This window comes from Phaethon aethereus, assembly GCF_964289735.1.
Source record: "Phaethon aethereus genome assembly, chromosome: 5".
Taxonomy (NCBI): Eukaryota; Metazoa; Chordata; class Aves; order Phaethontiformes; family Phaethontidae; genus Phaethon; species Phaethon aethereus.
Genome location: NC_138579.1, coordinates 38,976,690 through 39,000,596, shown reverse-complemented (window position 1 = coordinate 39,000,596; position 23,907 = coordinate 38,976,690). Strand labels below are relative to the sequence as shown.

Genomic DNA, 23,907 nt, shown 5'->3' with positions numbered 1-23,907 from the left:
CATTCTGTAGGAAATAAAGCCACCTCTAAAACAAGTGGATCTAGCTTCACATCTCAGCAAAGCTAGCAGTGATGAAGAGGGCCCCTTGCAGGAGTTCCCATTGCTCTTTCCTGATCACTCTCCTCCCTCACAGAGTGGAGCTAAAGTGCATTCCTCCACACCGTTAAATTCTGATCTCTGGAGGTGTTGTGTTTCCCCTGAAACTAATGAAAGGGCCTTTTGAAATTCAAACCATCATAGTGTTGAAATGGAGGACAAGGGCATGGAAAGGAAGGGAGAAAGGATCTTTCCTGAAGAACTGCGTGGAGGAATTGCAGTACAATACATCTATAAAAGCCATGTTAACCTGCCGCCTGTTTGGATTGATTCAACCCCACATTCACAGTAATGTTCTCAGGATGGGGAAGTGCTGTGACACGAGACATGCTGACATATGGCTGCATTAGCCTGGCCAGACCCTGGAAGCGATTTTATCATGAGGGAGGGGAACCAGGAGGGTGATCCTGGCTTCTGAGAGAGACACATCTTCTGGGGAATGCTGGGAAGCCCTGTGGAGTTGCTATGACAAGCATATACCCTCCTGGACAGTTGTGGTTCTCCCTCTCCCTTGCTCTCCTCCCATCAGTTGATTATGCTCTTAACGTGAGGTTTTTTTTGACAGACATTGTTGGAACTGCCCGTCCTGACGAGAAAGCCATCATGACCTATGTTTCTAGCTTCTACCACGCCTTCTCAGGAGCCCAGAAGGTATCACAGGATCCCAAGCTCCCTCCACAGAGCACACCTGGTGCCGTTGCTAATGTCCAAACCTTTTTTTCTTTCTCTCTCTCCTCTCTAGCTACGGGCATCTTTATTATTATGTTCTTGGTAGAGTTGGCTGTTGGTTCAAAGTGGTGCCCCAGACATAATACATGAGGCAAGGGAGCCAGGAGTCCCATTTCCCTATAGTCAGTGGTACTTCCAGTGGCACTTACATATGCCAGCACCTTGGCACACACACAAATCCAAGGGAGTGGGGAGCTCTGCCTTCTCTGTTTGCCTTCTGAACTGCTGCGCCAATGGCCAAGGACCTGTACCCCCCTGTTCTTGGGAAATCTGAGCTAGGATGCTTGGCCTCACAAAGGAGGAGACCACCACATAGATGCTCTGCTCAGCAGGACACTGCAGCCTGCCCCCACTGGAAACAATGCTGATACCTATTCACTTTTTTTTTCTTTTTCAAAGATGGAGGGACAGAGCTGACATAGTGGTTTTATGAAGGATTCAATGAATACCCAAAGCTTTATCTTTTACCTCACATATGCTGCAGGTTCCTGCACCCTTGCTTCAAGGTCTGAACCTGCTGCTTTCTCAAGTTGTGCCACAAATTCAGTCCCAGTTCACCTGGGGCTTACAAAGCATGTCTAACAAGTACATCCGTGGTGATTTTCCAAACAGAGCATTGCTTATCATGGCTGCGATGCCTGGTTTTGTTCATTGGTTTCTTTTTTTTTTTTCCTCTTTTCTCACCCACCATGCTGGAAATCGGGCAATTGAGTCCTGGCTGTGTCTGGCTTAGCCATTTTCCTGTTGGCAATGGGGTCACTTAAGGAAAACATGTTGTGGGTGAAACCTTGTAAATCTCTCTCACTCAAACCAAGCAGCCGCCTGTACTTCGGTGCCATAGGAACAGGCAGCGCCTGTTGCAGCAGAGCAGGTGCTGCGCAGGGAGCATGCCGCGTGGGAGGGCTCTGATCTCTAGCTCCTCGGCGTACAGCAAGGCCTTGAGTGCGGGTGTTCAGACCTCCAAACGGCCTGTTCGCATCCTTGGGCCAGGGCCCCGGACCGCAGCTGTGAAGGTGCAGAGCCCGGATCCTCAGCTCAGGGTCCCCCTGGATCGGGGATTGGGAGAGAGGGAGGGGTGCCGCTTTGAGCCACAAGCCAACGCTGCTAGCCACCTTCTGATCCGAATTCCCAGCTCTCCGCATGGAAATCTGTTTGGCCTGTCCTGCAATGCATGATGGGAAGTTTTCTCCCCCTCTCTCACGCCACCCATGACTGTTTTGTTTTATTCTATGTGCTGCTTCTTACTTTATCCTTTCAACCTCTTTTCCTTCTCTGCACAGATATTATAGGCACGCTAAGGCCGGATGAGAAGGCCATAATGACCTATGTCTCATGTTACTACCACGCCTTCTCAGGGGCGCAGAAGGTGAGACTTTACCACTAACAACCCCCTCCCCGCTCCCTGCCCTGCTTAGCGTTCCTCTCCACCGAGGAACATCCCGGACCCCGTCCGCGCCAGGGCATTTGTAGGGAAGCCCAACGCATCCAGCGATGTGCTTGGATGTGCCACCTTGTAGTCTTGCTGGAGAAATGATGTAAATGTCCTTTCAGACAGACTTGAGCTGCTCCTTCCCTCCAGTTTCACACCCCAGCGGTGGAGAAAGCATTTGGTAAAGCTGTCATTGAAAGACGAATGAACGTCTGCTCTGACAGAGACAGTACCCTTTCAGCGACTAGCGGGCATCATCCTGGCCAGGCGTTGCGCCTCCAGAAGTACCACAATCAAATCAACCTGCTCCAGGAAATCATAGCCTGTCCTCCTTGAGCTGCCATCCTGTCTTCCACACTCAGCCCCTGCTGGGTCAGTGGTCTTTTCCTAGGCTGAATCATCTGTGAGCTTGTTACGTGAGCACTTTTTTGCTCCAGCCACAAAGTCCATTCCTACCAGGCCTTCAGCTTTCCCAAACTCACACGCTTCTCCATTCCTTGCTTATCCTTTGTCATTCTCCTCTGTTTCCCAAACCACCTATATATTTTATTTCTCTTTCCTCTGCTTTGCCCATTTCCATAACTCCAGTCTTTCTTCCTCTGCTTTCTCTTTACTCTGAAGTCTCTTTGCCAGGCGTTGGGACATTTGTTCTCAGAGGAACCAAATAGTCACAGTTTGCCTTTGGGCAAACTTCCTTCAAAACCGCAATTTCCCTGCAATCCTTTGAATAGAAGGAAAAGGTTCATCCTTTCCTCCCATGCCATAGCTTGGCTGGGCTGGAGCCTTTCCACAAGATCACTCCTAATTTCAGATTGTGGGCTTTGGAACAATAAAATCCAAAGTTCAAGACTGCATTCTTCATGTTACGAACAGATGTAAAATCTCCCTGTTTCCCTCAGCCACAACTTCTTTCTCTCACTAAGGCCTTTTCTGTTTGAAACACAGTCCATGTGTTGCCCAGCTTGAGGGCTAACTTGACTCCAGGAAGAGTCCATCTCTCTTGCACAAAGCCGTGCTGATGGTCGCAGCATTGATGCAGATACCATGCTGATGTTGGCTTTCAGAGGGCAAACACAGGCAGCAGGTTCCAGGGAGCAGCTCTTCAGTTCAAGGCAGCTCTGCCCTGTTTCATATAAATTACACGATACTGTCTTCTTTCCAAGGAACTGGGAATATGTCCCACAGCAGTGCAGTAGACTTGCCCTTTTGGCATAATTTGTGTAGTCATGACTTTTCTGCTAGGATCCTGCTTTGTGAATTGTTCGAAACCCTTAAGACCAGGCTGCAAGCTCCAGCCAGCTGATACTTGCCCAGGAAGACTGTAGTCTCAGAACTCGTGCCAGCCTGGCGATAAGGCCTGCCATTTGCCAGGTGTCCCTGAGGGACTGCTCCATGCTGTCTGCGTAACCCGAAGAACTCCAGATTGAGGAAACAGCAAACCACAGTATGAGGAGGGTTGTGGACTGCTGCAGGAGCAGCCATGCCCCTCGCCAATCCCTCCCTCTTCTCTCTGAGCCCATTCCATGATTTGGAAACCTGCTCAGCAGGTCCTGTGCTCTCATCAGCAATTTAGGTGGATGCTAGGTCTCCAGGGATAACTGAAAACAACCTTTTACTGCTTCAGGACCTGAACCAAGTATCTGGGGCAATAACTAGAGATGGAGCTTCTTAGTTATTAAAGCATCAAACCCATGTAGTCTAACTGGCTTATAGGGAAAATTAAAGAGTTACTAATTTATTAAATTTTTAGCAATCCTGATGGGCCAGCAGCTCAACTATGCCCTGGCAGGAGTGGCACAGATCCTTTTTGGAGCTGCCCTAGCCATACGTTAGGCAGCTGCTGAGTGACACAGATTCAAATCCCAAGGCAAATGCAAAGTGATTACCGAGTGCCAGCCCCAGCCCAGACTGTAATGTGTTGCTACCTCATGCATCGTTAGGTGACTTACTGTGATATCACTCCCATTTTTCATTCAGATTTTTCATTATTGCCACCAGTCCTGAAGGGGAAGTCCCATGAGCCGCTTTCTGCTTTCACTCTCTTATACTGAGCCTTTGAAGGTACAGGGTCCCCAGCCTGACATGTGTGTGTAGGTGGCTGCTTTTTCTTTATGCCATTTTTTTTATACATATATTCGTAGGTATACTTGCTTTGGTTGGTTTGCTTGTTTTCTAACCGCTTCTGACTTTCACACTAAATGCATGCAACTCCTGGTTGGCTTAATATTTTGTAAACTGTATTTCTGGGGTGAAAATTTCTAACTAATGATTTACCATTTTCTTAAGAGATTGTGTTTGGCATACAGTATTCTGGAGTGGTCCTGTGAGGCCAGAGGACAGCAATAGGCAGACATCTTCCCTACGTAGCACACTGTGGAATGCCTGCCTTTGTGATCCTCCTCAGCAAAGAGACCTGGATCCATGAGCTAGAGAGACAGCTAACTCCACTTCCATCCTCAAGTCAGGGTTGAGAAGCACAGAAAAGACAAAAGACAGAGAAATTACTTCTACTTTGGCTATTCAGATTTCCATCTGAGTCCACCAAACAGCACATGCATATCACATAGCAGTGTGGTATTGAGCAGAATGCCCTGGGCTTGCCTTCCCCACGGTCTCTGAGCACAAGTAGTATAATGTGTCAGCATGATGCTGCACTGAAGCTGATCAGCTCACACAGGTTCTCAGAGAATAGAGGTGTGCAGCCTCCAGACCCCAGGATGGTGCATCTTCTCAGTGCTGCTCCATGTCTTGTGGGCGTTCTGGCTTGTTTGGAGCAGCGTGAGCATCCTAAATGCATCATTGCCTTAGCAGCGTGGGGGAGCCGAAATGGCTTTTTCCACTCCACTTAATGAAGGTGTAGGGGGAGCTGCTGTGGCCTCATGTAAACATCTTAGAGAATGCTGTGCCATTCTTCTTCTACCTGAAAGTGTTTCACTGAGGTTGCTGTCACCACAGATCAGCTCATTAGTAGGAGTGTGGGTCGTATTTGTGGAGGTTACCTGAAAGCACTGGGATCCTTTTGTCCTACCTTGCTCAGAACAAGTCAGTGTAACATGGTGCTCGTAACATTAATGATGATAGTGGCCACAGAGCCTTTCCTGCTGCTGCAGCAGTAGCACACTGTTGCATAGAGCAGTCTGGAGTAGGCAAGAACCATTGGGAAGCAAGTATGGGTAGGGGAGAGAAAGGATAATTCAAATAATGTCGTAATTGCTGACATTCAGAGGGCTTTTGTGTTTGGACAGATGTTCAACACGCATATACACACACATATTTAAAAACTTGGGCAGCTGGGGCAAATCTATCATCGGATATATGTAAATATGCCTCTGCAAAATGGGGTCCCTCCTGCACAGCGTAAAGTGGGGTGCAAAAAGAAGAAAGTTAAGAGTGTGCAGCGGGCTCCTATCCTGGGACGACTGAGATAAACATTTGACACCACCAGTTCCCTGCAGTCACTAGGCACATCATGGTAGGGCTCTGGCAATGTCTTTTTGACATACCTATGTCTATAAAAGTTTTCTCTGGATATCAAAAAGTACTCCATTAAAGTTCAAATTTTTGTTAAAAACAGACCAAAGTACAAGCTTTCTTAAACATAACCATTGTTTGCACTTTTTACAGATTTTTTATTATTATTATTTTTAAAGTGAAATTGCTCTTTCTCCTGTACCAGTCCCTCCGATGTGTGTTAAATTAGTTATATCTGTGTATCTGCTAGCTGGCCCACTTTAGTGAAGGGACAGATGACTGAATATATGGTTTTACAGCTTCTTACAAATGAGTAAGATTGCCAGACCCCCTGGGACCTTAGCAATCCAGATATCACTGTATAGCCTATGACTTTATTGCTATACTTGCTGTCTTGCATCAGCTGCAAAAGTTAGAGGATTTTTCTGAAATGGCCTTGGAGATTGAATAAACAGATAATAAAAGGACTTTTAAAAATAGAAAAAGGTTGAAACTTGCCAGCTATAAGCTCAGCAAAACTTCTTTTGTCATCAGTCCCACACATAGTTTTAAGGCAGGACACAGCATTCACAATTGGTGTGTTGTAGTGTTGGCATGTCCTCTTCATGTCCACCAAGCCTCTGGAAGGAAGACTACTCCACAGGGGTCCTGTGAGTAGCTCCACCACCTTCCCCAGGCAGCAGGGCAATAGCTGTACTGTGGTAAAAGAGTGCTGAGCAATCCCCTGACACCCATCACAGGGGCACATCCTCCAAGCTTTGTGGCATGGCACCCACTGTGATAATGGTAAAGGGGGCTGATATCCACAGATACATGCTGTGCAAGGATCAGCCTGCTGTATGTTCCCCTTGCCAAAAACATGCATGGCACTCCACTCCAGGGCAGACTGACTGCTCCTGAGTTCATAGCTGGGATTTTTCTGATCCTTACTTTGTTCCAAATTTGTGTGTTAACATGTTCAGCTCCCTGCAGAGAACAAGGTTTTGGTCCTACAATGGGGAAAAAAAACCCCAAACTAAATAGTAACAACAGGGTTTTTTTTGTTTGTTGTTGAGACTTGTTTTGGGAGAGTAAGTAGAAAGACTACACAGAAAGGAAAAAAAAAAAAAATCCTCCTCTCAGCTGGATCATGAGACCCTGAATACATGATAGATGTCATGTGGCAAGATGCTGGAGGAGGTGGCCCTGCAGTGAGTGCCAAAAATACAAGGAAAGATGGAAAACAGCTCTGCTGGGCAGAATTTAAGGCTAAGAGGAGTATCTACCACTTTGTCTTCCAAACAAAATTAGGAATTTTGTCGGTCTGTGGATTAACTCTGTTTAGGTAGTTTTTTCCTGTGGTAAAAGCATGTAGAGCATCTCATCAGCTTGACACCACTCAGTGTTGCAGCTCTGAATGCTGGTGAGGGGAGTGGAGGTGGGGCAGAAACCCCTTGTCTTTGTAAAAAGGTAGGCAGGGTCCCTCTGGTAGGAAGCAAACAAAAGGGCCCTCTCGTAGGAGCAGCTTCAGAAAAGGCATAGAAATGTGTTTGTCTCACAACACATAGGGTGGGATCAGTAGATCTGGGAATCTCTGAAGGCATCTATTCAGCTGAGAAGGGAAAAATAAATTATTATAGAAGGTCAGATGGAAAGTGAAGAGGTCAGGACAGACATTTCGAAGCGCGGACAGGTTGCTAGAGCCAAGAGTAGGAGACTTTACCTGCAGGTATGTAGCAGGAAGCTAAGCTGCAAGCTTTGGTTTATATTTTTTGGTCACACTTTTCTGTTCTTCTGTTTTTCTTCTCTTCGTCAGGCGGAGACAGCAGCAAATCGTATCTGCAAGGTGCTGGCAGTCAACCAAGAAAATGAACAGCTCATGGAAGACTACGAAAAACTGGCCAGTGATGTAGGTGTCCATGGTGCTGTTGGTTTCTGGGTGGTGGTATGTGGAAAGGAATTGCATTTACCACTGATAAGTAATCTTAGAGAGTGCTACTGGCTCATGTTTACCTGGAAAATTCTTTTTTTTTCCCTTTCTAGCTTGAAAAAAATTAAAGATCGAACTTACCTTAAAGGCAAGAGCAATCTACTTTAAGGCAAAAAACTTCTATAGAGCAGCTTTGAATTTCTTGGTTTATTAAGAGCAGCTGCAGAAATGCTAAAATTAAAGGAAAAATCAAGCTTGTTTAACTTTCATTACTCAGGACTATACAATTTTGTAACATCTTTCATACAAATTGAGTGCCAATGTACTGCAGAAGTCAAGAATTGTATCAGAGAGAATGGAAGTTAGAGATAATTGAGAAAAGAAATATGCATTTGCTGATAATTGGAAAGAATCTGGGTAAGGTGCAAGCTGGAGGCTGCTTTGGTTAACTGAGAAGGCTGACAGATTGGCAGCTGTGAAACTACAGAAGTGACCAAATGGGGACTGGAGTGTGTTTGTGGAAGATAAGTGAGGAGAGGAAGATGGAGAACAGAAGGGCAAACATAGCCCATGAGCATGCTTTCAGCCTGGTCTGGAAAGCATAGGACACTACTCCACTCACACTGTAGACTGCCCATTGCATTAGCATTTTGCCGGCCCCCCAGATAGGTTTGCTAAGGAGGGCTTTTCAAAGAGCAACACTGACTTCAAGGAAGCTAGAGTGGGAAAACTGTAACTGGAGGCAAGAACTTGATTTCTTCTGTCAGATGCTTCTGGAGATAACATGACTTACAGCATCCTTTAGTTACACAACAGTCCAGCAAAACTCTTACGGCTTTAGCATAGTCTGAGGACATAGTTTGGTCCTGACTGTGCGAAAGCAGGTTGGATTGGCAGTGCTGCAACAAGCAGTACTACTTAGTGTGGTAGGGAGTGGGCTGCTCATTTTAAAAAAAATTTCCAAAAAAGCTGGCAAACTTTTCTTTACAAGCCCTGCTGGTGGCAGAATCTTTCTGACAGCAAACATAAAAGTAGATGGTCCCTAATAAGATCAGAGCAACACCTGTAGTTTTAGTACAATTTTCAGTTCACGGCTTCTTGTCATTGCTCTTTCCAGCTACTGGAATGGATCCGTCGCACCATCCCCTGGCTGGAAAACCGGGCCCCAGAGAACACCATGCAAGCCATGCAGCAGAAACTGGAGGACTTCCGGGACTATCGCCGCCTGCACAAGCCCCCCAAGGTCCAAGAGAAGTGCCAACTTGAGATCAACTTCAACACCTTGCAGACCAAGCTGCGGCTCAGCAACAGGCCAGCCTTCATGCCTTCAGAAGGGAAAATGGTCTCGGTGAGTGGGGGGAACTGATCATATATACCCCAACCATGGCTGAAAAATGGGACTCCTTTTCTGCCCATGGGTGGGCAGAGCATGCCCCACCTTCAGAGTGAGCTACTCTGTGGTAGAAACCCTGTAGAATATAGTTCAGTGAGGCCATAATAAGAGAGGATCAAGCAATCATTGCTTCCCTGTATCTAAACCAGACCCTGAGGCTCTTCACAAACCTTGCATGCCTTTATGAGGAGATCTCTGGGTGCCTCTCATTTGTTCTAATTGAAAAATCATTGGGTTTCGTTGAAGTTTCATGTGGGAAGTGTTTCAAGAGGGACTTTTTGTGCAGACAGGTATATCCTGACACTGCTAGTCCTGCTTATCTTAAGTCTGGCACTTCATCTTCCTGACCTGTCTGCACAACACTGAGATTAAAAGCCCACATCCACTCCCTCCAACCAATTGGAGCCATGTAGCTCATGGAGACTAATGCTGACGTACATCTTCCCCCTCCACCTTCTGACCTACCTTTTCTTCTCATACTTTTGTCTCTAGGATATAAACAATGCATGGGGTGGCCTAGAGCAGGCTGAGAAGGGCTATGAAGAGTGGTTGTTGAATGAGATCCGGAGGCTAGAGAGGCTGGATCACCTGGCAGAGAAGTTCCGGCAGAAAGCATCCATTCATGAGTCCTGGACAGATGGTAATGCCAACCTACGTGCTTCCTATTGCCTGACATAGTTCTGTCCATTATGTAGGAGGAAGAGATGGATCATGCGTAGGTCCTTCCATGAGATTTTCCTCTCAAGAATGCTAGTTCATTTCTTACTTTATTAGAAAATAATATATGAAAATCAGCTTGATCGCTGTCCTTTACATCATGCAGCCACATCGGCATTCCCTAACTGTTACAAAGTGAGAACTTTGGATAGAAAAGAGCTACAGAGCAGAGGGAAAACTACCATACAGCAAATGCAACAGTTGGCATTTAGAGGATCAGCATAGTCCAGTTTGCACATACTGAGATGCGTCCAGTATAAACTGTGACAGCACTGGCTTGAGCTGCACTGTGTGTCCTTCTCTGTTGTTAATGGCAAACTCACGGTCTGTGGTTCAAAAGTGAGCATTGTGCATCTCTAGGCCAGCACTCGTGAAGGCAAGCCTTGGGCACCTGAGGGTGTCTGGAGTGGGGCAGAGGCCCTTCTGAGGGTCCCCACGGCTGCCTCCGTAGCAAGGAGCTGGCTTTGGGGGCACTGGGGCCCGTCGTTCATTCTTTTGTCCTTTGGCTCCCTCCCCAGGTAAGGAAGCAATGCTGCAGCAGAAGGATTACGAAACTGCTACCCTGTCGGAGATAAAGGCCCTGCTGAAGAAACACGAGGCCTTTGAGAGCGACCTGGCTGCACACCAGGACCGTGTGGAACAGATTGCTGCTATTGCGCAAGAGCTGAAGTACGGCACCCCGGCACACGTCCCATCCTTGGGGCCAGGGAGGCTTAATCAGCTTTGCCCTCTGCCCTCTGGAGAGCCATAAATCAATCCCCATACAAAAATGTTGGGAAGTCCCAGTGTTTCCAAACAGTATCTAGGATACTGCTCTCCAGTATCCGGACACACCAGAAGAGCAGGCCAGAAAATGGATGAGTCGTGGGTGCTGATGAGGGGGTGGCAGAATTATATTCCCAAGCCAAGTTTCCATCCTCTTCCAGCTCGTTATGCTGCTGTGAACCCTTTCCTAAAAAGTCTGACCTGCCGCTGGCGCCTGCTAGGTTTCAGAGTTGTAACACCATCATACTTTTCCAGGAACAGAAGAAAACAGCAGAGGATAGCAGGCTCTCAGCTTGGTCTCTTGTATCAAAAAGATCCTCCTTATTCTGTCAGGAAAAAATCTGCTGATGCTTGAGCCCATCATGGCTTCTGCTGACACCCTGGGCCCTTTGCCCCAGGAGTACTGCACCATGTGGACTCTGGTCAGCACTTGCTCCAGAGCATCCCCACAGCAGCTCAGCTCCCTCCCTCCTTCTCCCAGCTTGGAAACCTTCACCTCCACTCCTTTTCCTGGAGTGACAAGTGAGGCAGGTTACCAGGAGAAATGAGGTCTCCTCAGGGTGAGAGGATAATTGCTAGGGATAGCAGGCAGGTAAAGAGCTAGCCTCTACAGCATGGGGAGAGGGATTTTGAAACCCTGCATGTTTCTCGGCAAAAACGATCTGAACAACTTGGCTTTGACTTTGTTTCCTGTTTTAAAAATATTTATATGTCACACTGGCCTATCTCAAGTTAGTGTCTGAGCTAAGATCAGTACTTTTAGGCTGAAGGACTGTTTTTCTCTAAAAAATCAGGATTATTGGATCAAGATCATTATCTCCTTTAACAAGACAGATTTACACAATTGCTCCCTTGTCCACTGGAGGATTGACCTTGGAACAGGAGGAGAGTTCAAGGCAATCCTCCATGTCAGTAAGATTAAAACCAAGGCCGGCTAGTCAGCAAGCATTAGCTGAGCTGCCACTTCCAAAGCACATGCTACATGCCAGCCAAAGCAGCTGCAGCTCTAAGAGCAACAGGGAAGGCTGGGCCTTAAACTGGGGGAGAGGTGATTTCTTCCAAAATGTGAGAACAGCGGGCTCTGCCATGCTTCCGAAAGCCATCTTCCATCTCAGCAAAGAGGCCATGCCCTGAAAAACCATGGCTGAGCTCTTTTGTCCCCCAGAGATACACTGCCAGGGAGATGGAGTGGGTCTGGAAGAAAGCCACTGTGGCTGCCCATGCCAGGTGTGTTTGGGGGCACAGCACGTTCTACTCCCCTGCAGTAGTGGTCCAGCACGGGTGCGTTACAAGCCAGCCTTTCAGAAGCAGTTCTTTCATCTGCAGTGCTGGCTCTGCAGCAAAGCAGATCAAGGAACTGATCTGGATTAAAAACCCAGCAAAGAAAAAGTTATTTTTAGCCCAAATCAGTTTCCTGACTAGTTTACTGCAAGACTCCACTAACAGTTGTGCCTGCACACCTCAGGAGGGCAACACAACGGTGGGAAAAAACAAAGCTGAGAGTGGCAAGAGGAAACTGTTTAAACCTGCTTAGAGAGAGGGACCAGGGTCACTCCGTAGCCCAGTGAGTTATTCTGCTTTCTCTTTCGAGGCTGACACTTCCCATCTTGGCTGGTTTCCCTCTGCCTGCAGGTTTCTCCCTCTTTGACCACATGCAGAACCAAGAGCACAAAGCAATGCAAGACCATAAGCTTCAGTTTACCTCTGTCCTCTCCTTTCCCCAGCGATAATCTTACCAGCCCATCTTCTGTGAGTGCCAGCCTATAGACATCTCAGCAAAGCACTCCCTGTCAGGCATATAGGAAAGAAACCTACGCTGTAATTATGGGATTGTCCTAAATAAATGAATGGATTATGTAATTTAGCTATTCCTTGCCACCTGTACTATGCAATTCTTAGAGCAATCTTAAGCAGTTTCTTTGCATTCATAATGAAATCTTCACTGCCCATTCTGATGTAGAAGATGCAGGTAGTTAGCCTGCATGGTGTTCTTAAGCAGAATACAGGGGCATATTGCTTCTGCTCATAATCTGCTTATTCCCAGTTTGAGCAAAAATCTATACTCCTTTCCTCCAGTGCCAAGTTATTCCCACCAGGCAGACAGCATGAGTGTTTGTGGAGGCATTGGGTGGTGGTTGTTTTTCTTCCTGTTCTGTGCCATTTGATGTACCATAACATACAGTGTCTCCAAAACTAGATACTGCTGTCTTCCTGGCTTACTTTACTTGCAGAGACCATGAGCTCTTTGTCTGAATCTGTGTTGAAGGCTGATAAAGATTTCTAATGGGTTTCTCTTTCTTCTCCAAAAGGTCTTTATTTGACTTCTTGTCCTTTTTTCCCCACCTCTTATAGTGAGCTGGACTATTATGACTCTCCCAGTGTCAATGCCAGGTGCCAGAAGATCTGTGATCAGTGGGATAATCTGGGTGCCCTAACCCAGAAACGTAGAGAGGCCTTGGAGGTGAGACATGTTACAAGTTGGACCTTTGGGATTACGTGGGTAGGTCATTTGCAGGAAGCAAGCTGCAGTAGGCATGAGCAACCAATTTCAGATCTTTGTCCACTCCTAGAACATCCTAGACTGTAAACGAGTGCTACATTTCAGTATATGTAGCCTGCTTTTCCCCTTCCAGCCCGATTATGGTGCCTTTCATTTGCTCAAGGTATTGATTTATTTCTGCTTCTCTGTGTTTTATAATTTCATTCTGCTTGAAAAGACTGTCCTTGTTTTATTTTATTTCAGAGGACCTCATATTTTTCCTCAGAGATGGAAAACCCATCCTGTAATCTCTTAACAGCAGAGAGACTTTTACTGTAGCGCCATCCTGGGAGCACCAAGGAGGTCTGAAAGGAAGGAGCAGCTCAGACAACCCACATTATCTATGTGATTGTTCTTCTCTAACCATCTTTCCTGATTTTCTTTCTTTTTTGGTACATGCTCAGAGGACGGAGAAGCTACTGGAAACAATTGACCAGTTGTACCTGGAATATGCCAAACGAGCTGCCCCTTTCAATAACTGGATGGAAGGGGCCATGGAGGACCTGCAGGACACGTTTATTGTTCACACCATTGAGGAGATCCAGGTACAGAGTGGTCATTTGCACCAGTCAGGCTGGGATAGAGAGAAGTCGGGGATCTCCTAGATTCCTAGTGGTGCCAGATTTGTAGGTCATGTTTTGGTGCTTCTGCTCTAGTGAGTGAGCCTTAGCAAGAGAAACAAAAAGGAGTATGTTTTCCCTTGATTTCCTTCAAACACCTGGACCTGAATAGGTGTGAAACATGTTCACACCATCCTAGCTGGACACAAAGAACTGAAAGTGGATTTTTCAGTGTAACTCCAGAGTCTTATTAATGAAAGCCTGAAAATTGAGAGACTCTTTTTAGGGTCTTGTGGGGTTTTTTTAACCCACATGAGCAACGTTGCTCACAGGTTCTGCAGGTCAGTTGTCCCATGTAATGTCATGTCCAGGTCATTTGGTCCTGTGTGATAGGATGTGCTGTGAGGGCAGTTGTTGAGCTGACGGGTTTCAGTGCTGAGCACAAGAAAAATCAGAATTGTCCACTTTGGTGGTGATCACCATTTGAGGAGAAAGTCTTCTTGCCTTCTGCAAGACAACAGACAGTGTCTCAGTTTTCCCCCTTCCAAAAGGGTGTTACAAAAGCAACTTGAGGTATCTACGGGTACTTTTCAGACCAGGAATTACTCTTCCCTGGGTTGCAGTGGGGATTTCTAGTTCTCCTGCAAGATGGGCTCATGAAAAGAATCCAAGTTACCTCTTTGGAGGAATGGCTGACAGCAACATGGCCATTAGTGAGGCAGCGAATGGGAGACCAACAGGGGACATTATGCAGCCGGGGGGCAGAGGGGTGGTGAAATAGCCCTATCCTGGTATCAGCTCTATTACTGAGCTGCTACTTGTATCTTCCACCCTTCCCTCCTGAAGAAAGGGGTCTATTAAGTCTTTCATAATGCAGAACAAATCTGAACTGTATTGAAACACTTCCATCATCTCTTTGTGACTGCTTGCAGTATCTTTACCAGCCCCTCAGACTTGCATTACATCTCTTTGGCCACTGCAGCAGCTGCAAAGTAATGAGTCACCATGGAAGGAAGCAATTTTACAGAAAGTAGTTACAGTGTGCGTGTTGTAAGAGAGTGGTCAGTCATGTGGTTTACTTTCATTCCCTCTTCTGTCCACACTGTTCCCTTAATTATCCCTGCACATGCCTCTCTGTCCCCCATTCGTTTTGCTGTCTCTTTCCCTGCGTTTGCTTCCCTAGTCTTGACCTTCCAGGCTTCTGGGATGAAGTACCTTAAAGGCCTGTAGAAGCAGTGGATGATGAGCCAGGACCAACTGGCTTGTCAGCTGTCCACAACCTATCAGCAAGCATGCCCCCGCCATCGATCCCTGAAGCACAGTCTGGGCACCGCAGCAAGACGGGGAACAGAAAGGGCCTGTTGTGTTCAGGGAGAAGGAGCTGTTTTTCAGCAGCAGGAGCATACATTGCCTGTGCAAGTTTGCTGTTGGCTGGAAGACCTTCACCTAGTTCTAAATGACTCTGATCAGACTGAATCTGACTCTTATTATTCATCTGGAGTTATCTTAGGTGTCGAACTAGTATCTACCTAGTGGGAGAAGAAAAACATGGCCTATTTACACTGGTGAGACATGACTGCTTTAAAGTAATGCTAGTAGTCAGATCTTCCCAAAGGGGCTGACAGGCAGTTACTGAGCAGTGTTGGAGAAATAGTTCCCCCTAAATAGTGAGCCACAAATTATTCCACCATTTTTTGGGATGTGATCTCTGTCACTGGTCAACATGAGACAGAAACAGATGGAAAACAAGACTTCACATCATTTAACTACTTAAAACAGCCTGTTTAGTGGTGCTGAGAGAACCTGAAAAGTGTATTAGAGCAGCCTGCTTTGTATCCTAGGAATATGTAAGCTTTTGCAGTCACTTCTGCAGGGATACATTTGCTGAAGAGGCTATTCAGTGACTAATGCTCTTACCCTCCCTTTGCTGCTGCCTTCCTTCTTCAGGGACTGACCACAGCCCACGAACAGTTCAAAGCCACTTTGCCGGATGCCGACAAGGAGCGACAGGCCATCCTGGGAATCCACAATGAAGTCTCAAAGATTGTCCAGACATACCATGTCAACATGGCAGGAACGAATCCTTACACTACCATCACCCCACATGAGATCAATGGCAAATGGGAACATGTGAGTTCTTTCCAACCTTGCAAGTTAGTGTGGGAGGATGCCACTGCTCAATCAGTGGGGCCCCTGGAAGTGGATTTTTTACTCTTCAGTTACCCTCTCATGCTTACTCCTGAGTTACGTTTTTTTTGTCTTTTTTTTTCGGCTCAATTGCCACATGCTTGGAAAGCGGAAGGGGTCTTTCATATAAATGCCTAAGGGGTGTCAGATCCCTTTTACTTGCTCTTTTTATAATGCAAGATGCTAAATTAAAGCTTTGAGGTTTTCAGTCCTCACTTGACCTGATAAGCAAGTGAGTCAGTATCCTTTTTCACCATTCAGCCCTTCACATATTTTATCTCTGCAGCCAAGTAGCCTTCCCTTGCTGTAATCCTACAAGAGCAGCTACTCTCCATACCAGCTGTGCTGATGGTTCTTACTACCAAACGAGACCACCAAAGTAAGATCTGAACAAGGTCCTGCAATTTAGTTAACATGAGCCACCAAAAACCCAAGCAGTGAACAGAAGCTTCTTCTGGTCTTCCATGGCCTGAGATGAGTTTGCAGTGTGCATCTTACAGCAGATAGGATTCACATTCCATGAGCCTTTCCACCTTGTCCTAAACTATATGACTGCTTGTTTTCAGCGCAAACACCCACTCCTCCCTTCCTTGCGGCAATTTCTACATTTACTGTACATGTGCCTTTGTATATATAAACTGCACACCTTGTTACTCTTTGCTGTAGGTGCGGCAGCTGGTTCCCAGAAGGGATCAAGCCCTGATGGAAGAACATGCTCGCCAGCAGCAAAATGAACGACTTCGTAAACAGTTTGGTGCACAGGCCAATGTCATTGGACCCTGGATCCAGACCAAGATGGAGGTAGTGCTTTGCTCATTTTGCAACAGTCTGTTTTCCTCTTTCACCTTCACTGATATTCTTATCCTTGGTCTTTCTTGACCACTGTCACAGTCATTCTTCCTTCCAGTTACAGCAAGAGAAACTTTCATAGAAAAAATGGACAATCCCAAGATTAGTATCGGTTACTGAAGTGCTTGTGCTTTTCTTCCCTAACTCTTTAGTACAGAGATAAAAAACATGACTTAAAATGGGGAACACTGGTATTTTAATAGAGTTGTGTTTATATGCAGCAAGTTAAAGACCCTATATCAGAAGCATATTTTGTGTAACTGCTTTCACAGCAATGGTCTTGATATACATGATGAAATAAATGCAATTAGCATATCAAACATCAGCAGAGGAGACATTTTTAAGGGAGATCTTCTCACTTTATCTAAGATTTGAGTTAAAGAAATTTGAGTTCATGAAATGGAAAAATATGAAGCTTTACTGATGGCAGGAGCTCTAAAGAAGAGAGCAATTACAGAAATATGTATGAAGGGAATAAGTCAGTGGCAGGCAGTACATCAGAAAAAGATTTGGCTTGGTACATTACTAGTTTATGGACTGAAGTTTGGTTTTTGGGTTTTTTTTTTTTTTACCCTTGTATTATACACATCTCATGTGACTCACCTCACTTGGAAAATGTTCAGGGCTCTGCTGAAATTTTTGCTGACACTGTCTCCGCTCATTTAAAGTAACTGCTCCATGAGATATTTTTTTTGAATCATCATCCTGTGTGAGCATGAAATAGCTGTAATAAATGTCAAGCATGTTGAGGCTTGACCTTCCAATGGGGTCTAACTCCTTTGGCTTTGCTAATGCAGGAGATTGGCCGCATTTCAATAGAGATGCATGGGACCCTGGAGGACCAGCTCAACCACTTGCGGCAGTACGAGAAAAGCATTGTGAATTACAAACCAAAGATTGACCAGTTGGAAGGAGACCACCAACAGATCCAGGAAGCGCTTATCTTTGACAACAAGCACACCAACTATACCATGGAGGTAAAAGTTTTGGCAGCAGATAAGACAGACTCATCTGCTGTGGCCAGTTAACATCAGCCACATCTAGCTCTGGCAACGTGTTGTGTTTCTCAGGAAAATGGAGAGCTTGGCAATGTGGCCAAGCATGCAACGACACGTCGCTGAAAGTCTTTTTGCCTTGTTGTACTTCATGCCAACCCATTCCAATGTACTTCCAAACATAGAGAATAGAAATAACCTGAATGAGATCAACAGTATTGCTTGAAAAATTAGCTGGTCTCGTTTCTCCTGCCACCCGATTGTGGCAGCCTATTAGCTGGGATTAGAAAGACCAGGGGAGTGCTGGTGATTTTGAGCTGCCACAGCCTGGCAGAAGAAAGAAGTCCAACAAAAGCCTTTTAAAACCAGAGTCTGGCTTTCTGTTGACAACGTGAGGTTTCTTGGAAGCAATCTGAGTTCAACATGAGTCCAGCAGAACACAGACGGGCTTTGAAACTTGTCTTTTGGTGTCTGGCCAGCTCTCCATTAAGCAACAGCAGAAGCAGTGGAGCGCCAGTGTCTTCCAAGGACTGTGCCTTATTTATTTTCTTGGTAAGGATAGTTTTCTGCCCAGCTAAGTCCTAGAAGCAGTGGGTTTGATTCTCATTTGTGTTAAAGGCCCCCAGTATGTTGCTCTGACAAGGCAAAGGAACTTTGCAGTAGGACCAAGACTTTCTTAAGATCAGGAATTGGCCTCTTCAGTATTTTTTTCAGTCAAAATTCAGATTTGAAACATCCGGTTGGCTCACACAGCAGATGAGAAGGAAGCTTTTCTAAGCAAACGGACTTCTCCTGCCTTGGCCACCAGGATTATTTAATTTGCAACAAGTGGCATATTCAATCCACTGGCCTCAGAGTCAGAAGAGCTACTTTTTGACTTAAAAACTGTCCTGTCCTCTTTTTCCAGCATATCCGAGTGGGCTGGGAGCAGTTACTAACAACAATTGCTAGAACTATCAATGAAGTGGAAAACCAGATTCTGACCCGTGATGCCAAAGGAATCAGCCAGGAACAGATGAACGAGTTCCGGGCTTCTTTCAACCATTTTGACAGGGTAAGTCAGTGCTGACTGCAGCTTGGTAAACCACAAGCTTCCACGTAGACTTCACAGTGCAATAAAAAAGTGCAATAAAAAACAGTCACTATGATAAAACTAGATCAATAGAAGATGTTTCTCTCTTAAAAACACCATTCCTGTGAAGCAGTAATTCGTGTGAAGACTGCTAAGTGATCATTAGGCTGGGAGGAGAAGTATATCTTCACAGGAAACTACTGAGTTTCCTGATAAAGCTAAAATATGGAAAATTTTGAAGGCTTCTTTAGGAAATTAGACTTTTACCCCATCTTTTACAGAGAGCAGATTATTATATTCATTTATAAAATTTTTTGGAGAAGCTGTCCTCCACTCTGACATGCCATCACCTAGACATGTTCTGAAGAAACCAGTATTGCTCTTGTATGGGACAAATGGGAGGATCTATATACACCATGGCATTGCATGACATAGATAAGCCCTGATGTAAAGCCAGCTTTGCCTTACTGTGGAAATACATGCCAAGACGCTAGCGCGTGCATTAAGAAAAGGAATTCCTTAAAGGAAATTCTCCTCCCCTCAATTTGCCAGCCTGTCTGCAGCTTTTCCTTCTACAACCCAAATCACAAAGGTGTCATGCAGGGAAGCAGAGACAGAAGCCCAAGCCTGAAACCGGCCCCATTATCAACCTCTTCAATGTTGTCTGGAAATCCACGAGCAGCCTGCAGAGATACTGTGTCAGTGATGCAAATGTGGGTTGCTCTCCACCATTTGCTGCACCAGCCAGACTGTTTGAAAGGTCTTCAGAGAACAGGGCTGCAGCCTGCCTTCAGAGATTGACACTTTCAGATTGCTGAACACTGGTTATTTCAGCCCTTCTCTAGCTGCCTAAGAAAAATGAAAACTATGGCTTCTTTTCGTAGCACATAAAACCCTATAGATTTTATATTTTGACCTTCATATCATTTGCCCCTTCCTCCACAACAGTCTGAATGGTAATGCAGAGAGAACATGGGTTTCCCATCTTCAACTGTGTAGTTGATTTATGAAGGCTTAATGCTGACTTTAAAAGCTGGAGGTTTTTTGAGGAAAGTTGCTTGGAATTTACCCCACCATTCTGTCTGTAGCTTCCTTGATCTGGCCAGAGATGGTGATGGCAGGAAGGGGCTCTTCAGTGCTTGGGGGCTGTCCTGAGCTAAAATTCTGCAGAATGGATGGGGATTCTCAGTTCCTGTTGTAGCTTGTGTACATTTTGATGGGTACATCCAAAGACTGTGGGAGCGGGGAATGAGCAAAGGGAAGAGCAGCTGCCAAGCTGTTTTGTGCTGCGCTGTACAGCAGTACTGTTTGCAGAGCTGAGCACTTGAAATAGCTTTGCCAGTCAAAGCTCCACCTCATGTGCAGGTCTCATAAATACAGCCATAACACTGCTCCCCTGAGCTTCAGCTGTTTTTCCTTGTCTGTTCCTGGGATGACCTGACAGCTAAGCTTCCTTGGGTGCATTGCCAAACATACCTGACCTCACCTACTTCTTTAGTGGGACTTTTGACTAGAAGATTAAGGCAATGCTTCCCACTGCCTCTGCCTGCTTACCTGCACTCTGGGTTACTAGTGGAACACAGGGCTTCTGGCACTATGGATAACAAGCAGTGACGCAAGTAATTCACTTGTGAGATGGAGATCTTGAGGCTTCTGAGCATCAGCTGTTTTTGTCATTCAAATGCCCTCAAGATGTGATGAGCTCTCTGAGAAGGAACTGTTCCAAGAGCATTTTTAGCACATCCTGAAATGTCAATGTGATATCTAATGTTGTGCACTTTTTATTTTTCTTCCCTGTCTTTCTATCTGCATGTCATTCTTCCTCTCCCTCTCCTCACCCACTGCATGGTGCACCTGTTTGTTGTCCTTCCACGACCCTTTGATCTCCTCTGTGTCTCTCTTCCTTCTGCCCCACACCATCACCCCACTGGCACTGCATGTCCTGCTGCCTGGCACACCGCATAACCAGGACCACTCCGGCACACTTGGCCCTGAGGAATTCAAAGCCTGTCTCATCAGCTTGGGTTACGATATTGGAAACGATGCACAGGTACTGAATGCTAGTGGTGAACTCAGCCAGATGTTAAACTGTGAAAAAATAACAGTTTTTTCCTTTCTTTTCTTGTTTGTCTTAATCCATCTCTCATTGTTGTTCTTGTGTTTGACTGTATGTGCATCACTTTTCTATGCTATTTCCTCTCTAAATGTACTTTGGTATCTATTCCTTCTTAATTCCCTAACTGTTTGTCTTCGGAGAATTCCTTTTATGTCTTCAAACTATTCCATTTACTTCTGTATCACTTAACACACTTTTTCTTGCCCATCTCTCAACCTGTCTTGCTTGATATTTTCATTCCTTTTTTTTGGTCAATATGTTCCTTGTGTGTAAACTACTCCATGTCCAAAACTACCTTTGCTTCTTCATGGTTTCACAAACTACTTTCCTCTATTGTTTTTCATTGTCCTGTAAATCCTTCCTTCCACCTCCTCCCTCCTGAAATTCATTCTTTGTAATGTCTCATGTGGGTTCATTTCTCCCTGGACTGGTCTCCCTTTTCTCTCTTGGCTTTTTCTGTCTTTGCATCATTCCCTGTAGAAGAAGACTGGTATGATGGATTGTGAAGATTTCCGAGCCTGCCTTATCTCCATGGGTTACAATATGGTAATGTAGAGCCCTCTGTCACTCCTGATCAAAGTGATTCTTGTAGGCACCTTCAAAAATAAAGGGAGAATGTGTAGTGAATCAAGGTAAACACAGCCTTATTTTCCGGAATTATCAGGAATGGATGTTAAATCTACTATTAGTTGTGCATGTAAAATTCTTCTCTTGCAACAGTAGCTGAAGGTAAATAAATAGAAATCATTGTCTAATTCCTCTGTATTTCAAATAAGAATGATATTTATCAAACTGTGTAGCTATAAGTGGAAGAAACAATAAACTTCCTCATATCAGTACCTGCACTCTGCACACCACACAAAGCTTCTCCAGCCCTAAATATCAGTTGAACTCCTGAAAGTATACACGACCTGATTTCTGAATACACTCAAATGCTGCTTCTCTCATTCCTGCCATTTATTTGACATGTCTGTTCCTGTACATGTAAGTACGTTGAAGTGCCAGTCACCCTCCCTGTAGCTTTTCCCTCACCAGAGTACCTGCATATTCAGAACAATAACGTGTGGCACCTTGAGAGGCAAGATAACTAATAGGAAGAGCTTCACCAAAGACTGATGCTCATCAAAGGGCAGGAGAAGAGCGTAGCACAGAAATATTCGTCTGAACTCACAATATCTTCCCTCCTGATGTCAGACAAAGCAGTGTTTATTCATCTTACTCATCAGCCCAGTATAAATACAGACTCTTTAGTGTAGCATGCCAAGCCGCAATAACATTTAATTAGATACCTTAATTACTCTTGAAGGTATAGTGTTCTAGATGTTTTAGAAGAGCCTGTTCCCAGAATACTCAGCTTTGCTCTCCCCTCCTCCTTACCTGGGGAGGAAGGAGTCCCAGAGATGAGAATAGAATATCTAGATTTAGATCTAGATATAAGGAAGACATTTTTTACAGTGAGGGTGGTGAAACACGGGCACAGGTTGCCCAGAGAGGTGGTAGATGCCCCATCTGTGGAAAGATTCCAGGTCAAGTTGGACAGGGCTCTGAGCAACCTGATCTAGTTGAAGATGTCCCTGCTCATTGCAGGGGGGTTGGACTAGGTGACCTTTAAAGGTCCCTTCCAACCCAAACTATTCTATGATTCTATGATCTTCTGTTTATATACCAAAAAATGCAGAAAACTACACTACAAGGTTTTGGCTTCTGTAGCAAACTTTTCTGTAGGATCTTTCCTACAGGGAAACTCCTGATATCTAAGTCCTTCTCTCCAGAGCCTGTCTAGTTAAGATGAACCAGATACTATTAAAAGACCCCAAGAGATGTTTCTTCTGGTGGTTTCTGTTCTGGCAGCTGAAGAGATCTGTAGAAGTTCTCTTTCAGTAAATGAAAGTAAAAGGATTTGAGGAATGCAGATCTTCAAATATTGCTACAGACATCTAGCATGATATGTGTTACAGAGAAATTTGCATCTTCCCCTGAAGTCTGTGATATTGTTCCCTGATAGGAGCATTGTCCTAGAGCTAGATGGAGCTGGATGTTATCCTAGGGCGCAGCTGAGAATATTTTATTCCAAAGGACAAATGAGCGGGAAGCATTTGTACATAACAGCAAGCTAAAAAAGAATATCCTGATTAAAAAAACAGGAGTGGTTTCTATTTGTCTTTGTTTTTCTAGCTGTGAGATAAGCTTCTGAACAGTTTCTTCACACTTTCATAGCACTGCTGCCCAAATGTCCGGGCTTACATGACGCTCTTGTTCTACAGGGAGAGGCAGAGTTTGCCCGCATCATGAGCATCGTTGACCCTAACCGCTTGGGTGTAGTGACATTTCAGGCCTTCATCGACTTCATGTCCCGGGAAACAGCAGATACAGATACTGCTGACCAGGTTATGGCTTCCTTCAAGATCCTGGCTGGAGATAAGGTGAGGCTCCACACCTTCCTTTCCTGCATCTGCATTGCTCCTGCTTTCCTTTTTCTGTCTTGTCTCTGAGAGAAGCACTCTGTAGCATGGAGGGTATTTTCACAGGAACACTGTGCAGTGCTGGAGGAGTGCACGGCTGAAGTGTGGGTTAATGAGCAGCCTGCTGTGGCACTTGAAAGTCCTGTTCAGCTGTCAGTCAGAACTATGCTGCCCACTCCTGCTTTAAAAATTGAATTAAGAGCTTGGTTGCGATTTGTTATTTCAAAAGGTATGAACAAACTCAACAGATGGTTCTTGATTAGTCTTGAAAAACTATTTATTGCTGACAGCTCTAAACTTGATATGATCTTTCACAGATATACATGTGTCACTATCAGCTGTTATACAATCAATAGTAGATTTTCATTGAGGATATGCTGTATCTGCAAGAGGAGCATCTTTTAATAATATAACTTGGTTGAAAGTTGGAAAACTCACAGCATGATACTAAAAGTACTAATTTTCTCAATTTGCATCATTAGTGGGACCAGCTGATGTAAAAAATTATGTAATCGAATTTTTCTTATATAACAATCACCACTAATGTTTTATGTAATTGAACAAATAATATGTACACATAATGTATCTCTGATTTTCTAATTATTTTATTCATCTCAC

General features: G+C 45.1%; 1 protein-coding gene across 10 annotated transcripts in view; it reads left to right on the top strand.

The window, feature by feature from the left end:
- ACTN1 (actinin alpha 1) overlaps nucleotides 1-23,907 on the top strand; it is a gene marked incomplete at its 3' end in the record, with an annotated part of 90,933 nt that overhangs the window by 65,715 nt on the left and 1,311 nt on the right. The window contains exons 8-21 of one of the 10 annotated variants that reach the window (XM_082001012.1): nucleotides 2,106-2,191; nucleotides 7,521-7,613; nucleotides 8,752-8,982; nucleotides 9,520-9,667; nucleotides 10,263-10,413; nucleotides 12,862-12,970; nucleotides 13,453-13,593; nucleotides 15,556-15,738; nucleotides 16,462-16,596; nucleotides 17,442-17,621; nucleotides 18,547-18,693; nucleotides 20,681-20,761; nucleotides 21,308-21,373; nucleotides 23,092-23,250. In XM_082001012.1, the coding sequence (XP_081857138.1) occupies nucleotides 2,106-2,191; nucleotides 7,521-7,613; nucleotides 8,752-8,982; nucleotides 9,520-9,667; nucleotides 10,263-10,413; nucleotides 12,862-12,970; nucleotides 13,453-13,593; nucleotides 15,556-15,738; nucleotides 16,462-16,596; nucleotides 17,442-17,621; nucleotides 18,547-18,693; nucleotides 20,681-20,761; nucleotides 21,308-21,373; nucleotides 23,092-23,250 (1,910 nt within the window). Of the gene's footprint in view, nucleotides 1-661; nucleotides 748-2,105; nucleotides 2,192-7,520; nucleotides 7,614-8,751; nucleotides 8,983-9,519; nucleotides 9,683-10,262; nucleotides 10,414-12,861; nucleotides 12,971-13,452; nucleotides 13,594-15,555; nucleotides 15,739-16,461; nucleotides 16,597-17,441; nucleotides 17,622-18,546; nucleotides 18,694-20,680; nucleotides 20,762-21,307; nucleotides 21,374-23,091; nucleotides 23,251-23,907 lie in introns of all 10 variants that reach the window. The other 9 variants (XM_082001010.1, XM_082001016.1, XM_082001015.1 and 6 more) reach the window with 9 other exon arrangements.